Here is a 5,165-nt window from a genome sequence, read left to right as displayed (position 1 = left end):
ACAGAGAACTTCTTTTATGCAGTTGTATTAGCATTGGCACATCTCATTTCCATGTATATTGTTTAGCCAAATGTTCCTTCAGTCATGGTTCATTGACTTTGAATATTTGACAAACTTACATGTAAAAGTGTTGCTATTTTAATTTCAATATTTGCTTTTAATATTGAAGTTACAAAAAACCGAGACATATCTCTGTGATAACGTATTATCATGGATCATCGATTCATGTGCGATATTGTAAAATTTTAATGTGATACCCTCATAAAACTTTCAACATAAATCCAATCATAACTAATACAGGTTAGGCATTTCAGCATGTGCACTGTGCACTCTTGTTTTAATATACATATGCGCATTTTCATACATGAGTTATTATTGTATATCAATACATATAAAATTTAGCATACAAATATACACATGCATTATAAAATTAAAAAAAATATATTACAATGACAAAGAAATAATCATGTGAACAATTTTTAAAATAGATGCAGCATTTTTACAACTTGGTTTTTACTGAACGCTGACTATTTCTTCTCTGTGAATCCATTCAAGAACTGAATCAAAATCTGGAATAAAAATAATATTAAATAGGCACTGGCTACGGTTACATGGAAATGTAACAATAATAAAAATATTATTGTTACATTGGAGACTAAATGCCGGAATGCATGGTTGGGTAAGAACCTGTTAAATTACGAATGTAACAATAATTATTGAGGCTACGGTTACATTGCGTTATTGTTACATGAAAAACAGCAATGTACGATGGGACTAGTAATATGTACTAAATAATAAAAGTTGAAGACATTTATTTTATATTTACAATACATACATTTAAAATTATTACATACAATTTATTTACTGTAACTTTTTATTTACAATGACGATTTCTACAAATCCATTAGATGGTTTTCATGGTTTTAAAAGTCCGACACATTTTTGATGAACGAAATTACGTCCTCCACGGATACATGTACATATATACAGAATAGTACTTAAGTTACAGTTAGCAAACTTTGCTTTTGATGTATCAATTTGCGTCAAGTTGTATAACTGTATGAAATTTATGTCTTGATATTGTTTCAGTTTCGTTTAAAACGCATCCCAGGTTTTATTTTTTTCACCCTAAACACCATTTGTTGAATAATAATGTTTATTATTTATCAGTATTACAAGTATTGTTTAGTACAGATGAAAGAATTAAGCAATACAACTATAGAAAATTTAAGTTTAATAATTCTAGCGTACATTGCTGGTTTTCATGTAACAATAACGTAATGTAACTGTAGCCTCAGTAATTATTGTTACATTCGTAATTATTCGGTTCCTCTCCCAACTTTTCATTCCGGAAATTAGTCTCCAATGTAACAATAATATTTTTATTATTGTTACATTTCCATGTAACCGTAGCCAGTGCCTATTAAATATTGCTTTGGTAAAAAGTAGACAAGTAGGTAAAATATGATTTATACTGTAGCTCTTTTGTAAGAACATTGATTGATATTCTCTCCCGAAAAAAACCAACACCATCAATTTTGTGTAGAAAAAAAATTTGGCAGAGAATTTTTAGTTGTGAGGGCTGAGGACAGGTGATATAACTTTTGATTTGTTAACATGCTCATTGGTGTGGGATACTAAAACGTCCTTCATGTATAAATTGTGCAAAGGAATCTATAAATAGACATTTGTAACGTGTGTAAAGTGAACACTAAAATATGTAATTATAACACGTCATGGTTATTGATGTATTGTGCTTTAATTTTTCAATATTGTCCTGAATATGACATTGTTAGCTTTTATTAGTATTCCATCCTTTGTATGCAATGTATGCAAAACACCCCTATAACCACAAGAAAACCCCTTTGAACTACCTAGATGTGCAATACTGATGATTATTAATGGGAAATGACGTTCTATGTGTGGGCTCCTTAGAAAATTTAAACAATGATTTTGGACAGATATGAACTACAATTATCGTATATAAGCCTTTCCCAATTCACTTGCCTGTCGCAGACTAATTTACTGTAAAGTAGATATCCAAGCATCCTGTCATTTGACCATTCATACTGATGCTTCCCTTTACGTGATAACCACCAGACGGGAAAAATGACGTATCAACGTCAAAATCTGCTGTTGGTAGAGTATACTGAGCCTAAAACAACAAAAATATGTTCACATAGATATTCAGTGCGGCAATGGAGAAGACTGGAAAGTTGGGGTCGAGGGAATTTCTGACAACGATATGCCAAAAAAAAATCCATATTTCTTTAGTCTATTAGTATGTGGGGGAGGAGGGGTTGTCCGTGTCCCTATCTCCTACAATTTTATATTTCACAATGCCACTCATTACATTTTAAAATGATAAAACTCTAATTTGATTTAATTTCAAAACAAAATATTCCTCTTAGCAATGTTGATGTGTATATGTTGACCTTAATCGACTTAATTTGATTTAGATATAATAGGTTATCGGTACGAAGGAGCCTGACAAAGTTCATATTTTATCAATAAGTGGCTAGATCAGCTTATTATTGAGGTTAATCAAAGATTGATACGTACGTTTGTACGAAAACTTTTATCTACAGTAATAAAGGTATACATAATTTCTAAAGTTAATCTATCCATGGTGAGATTGCATTTGAATCAAAATTGATATATCTTGTATAATATGTACAGATGGAATAACCGCCATTTGTTTTAAACTTATTTTACCTCCAGTCTGAGAGGTGAACACACTTTATTTTTTTCGTTTGAGTTTCATTTTAGATCATTGTTTTGTTTGTTTGTTTGTTGTTTTTAAGAATGATGATTTCTTGCAGATAGAAACTGGTACACTATACCACTTACTGGTTTAAATGGGCACTGGCAAGGGATCCCAGCCTTAACAAGTGGGTCTGGACAAGTTACGCCGTCTAATAGTTCACATACGTCATCATACGTGCATGAACCAAAACTATCAATACATGGAATCTTTATATATCGTCCTGCAACCTCCTTTTCGATGAGAAGAGTAGCCTACAAATAAGTACATTGAAGATGATTTAACAAGTATAACATTTACTTTAGCAAAGAAGAAATAAATACACGATTTATACATGTACTAAATATCACTATACGATTTTCGAATACATGTACCATAAATTTTGAAAAATTGTGACAGAATGTGATTTTTCTCGGTGCTAATATTCAGTTGTTTGTCTGTAGGTTGAAAAAGCTATTGTGGTATTTATTGCCATAATTTCTACAATTTATATTGACATCGCTTCAAATCTATAATAAAATTACGTTTGAATGAGAACGCAAAAAAGCTAAATTTGAGTAAAATTATTTTTGTTTACATTTGCCGTTTCAATTTACGGAAAAAACTGAATATTTCAACGGTTTCCTATAACCACGGTCCCTGTTTGTCTTGGTCGTTGTTCGATACTTGTTCCCCTGCACTGAAAATCAGTGATTGGCCATTCGATGAAAGCACGACACTTACCGGTAAAGGTGCTTGAACAGTAGTATTGATGTATGCTTTTGCAGAGATGTGAATAGTTCCTGGAAATTGAAGAGGATCAGGGGTTAATGACAGATCAGCGATCCCTGCACCTTGACCCCCACAGTTCTTCCATGTAAAACTTTCAACATTGTTCATCTGTAAAAGAAATAAAAAAATAACAATAATCATAGGTTCCAATTTCATAAGTGAAGAAATATGTTCAGATTTTTTGTATTTAAAATCCAGACAATATGAAATTTCAACTCACCCATTCCCGGCATTAAAAAAAAGTTATCATAAGAATGTTATGACAATAACAATATGTAGTATGAGACAACTCTTTATCTAGGACCAAATGGCATATAAGTAAATAACTATAGGTTACCGTACATCTTTTAACAATTAGCAAAACCCATACCGCATAGTAAGCTAAAAAAGGCCCCAATATTACAAATGTAAAACCATGCAAACCCATACCGCATAGTTAGCTAAAGAAGGCCCCAATATTATAAATGTAAAACAATTCAAACGAGAAAACTAACGGCCGACTGGTGTACAAAACAATGAACGAAAAACAAATATAATATTCAGCAAAAAAAAACAACCACTGAATTTTAGACATTTGACTTGGAGCAGGTACATACAGAATGATGTGTCGGGATCAATTAATTTACTGACTCCAAACTCTCCGCCAACAGTGGCGGATCCAGCCATTTTAAAAAGGGGGGGGTCCCATCCCAGAGTAAAAGGGGGGGGTTCCAACTATATGCTCCCATTCAAATGCATTGATCAGCCCAAATATGCATCGGATAGTGGTGTAGCAGTACAACATAAGAAAGAGCATAAAAAATAGTTGAGAAGGGATAAAGTCACCAGAAATATACAAAGAAGAAAAACAACCAACAAAAACACATATCGGACGGTGTAGGAATTTATAAATTTCCACAACAAAAATGATACTATAAAAGGGCACGGATCTTAGAGTACTTGCAGCTACTGACAGCTAGTTCAAAGCTAAACATTCTATGTGAAAATAATGAATCCAAGTTTACTCACGGTAAATTGGACTGTTTTGGCCTCACCATCTTGTATCTGGACCTTCAGAACTTTTGCTGAAGTGAGCGTTGCACAAATAGCTAATAGAAAAACGGACGTATACATAATTGTTTTTCTGTTGTAAATTTTGAACGAGTATCAATCTGTCGAGCTGATATATAACTCTGGAGATATATGTAATCGTATTTTTGTTTTTATTATTATTGTGATAAAGCTTTATCAACTTAGATAACCTGATAATCTGAGCTCACATGTTTTGAAATCTTTCGAGACTGTCTTATGACATGATCAGTTGAAAACGATCAGAGCTATGTCTGTCGTATCTTTCCGGACCGGCTCAATCATTATATATAAAAATTGGAAATGAATTGCGTAAAGTTTTGTTATATAAGCATTATGAGAATTATTGTAAAAACAATTCTCACGACAGATCGCACCGCTCTTGGTGCAAGAAATAGCACGTCCCGACTCCTATTTATCTGAAAACGCCATGAAATTTGCAGTCCGTCAGTCTTAACGAGGACCTATATGTACATTTTACCATGTTTTATGTATAGTGTTGCAACAACACGTTGTGAACGCGACTCCTCTGGTTTTACACAAATTGAACACGTTTGTCTTG

At 32.8% G+C, this 5,165-nt stretch overlaps 1 protein-coding gene across 1 annotated transcript; it reads right to left on the bottom strand.

Annotated features, from left to right (window-relative positions):
* Positions 1-301: 301 nt before the first annotated feature.
* On the bottom strand, positions 302-4,718 carry LOC139485456 (ganglioside GM2 activator-like). The gene is made up of 5 exons (XM_071269946.1): positions 4,544-4,718; positions 3,488-3,643; positions 2,851-3,018; positions 2,008-2,155; positions 302-569 (listed from the first exon to the last, which is right to left on the bottom strand). The coding sequence occupies exons 1-4, from the start codon at positions 4,646-4,648 to the stop codon at positions 2,018-2,020; spliced, it is 567 nt and encodes a 188-aa protein (XP_071126047.1). The 5' UTR covers positions 4,649-4,718; the 3' UTR covers positions 302-569; positions 2,008-2,017.
* Between the last annotated feature and the right edge of the window lie 447 nt (positions 4,719-5,165).

Source organism: Mytilus edulis, chromosome 8 (assembly GCF_963676685.1).
Source record: "Mytilus edulis chromosome 8, xbMytEdul2.2, whole genome shotgun sequence".
NCBI lineage: Eukaryota > Metazoa > Mollusca > Bivalvia > Mytilida > Mytilidae > Mytilus > Mytilus edulis.
Note: the sequence above shows the minus strand (reverse complement) of the source record. Positions and strands in the feature narration are given on the sequence as shown.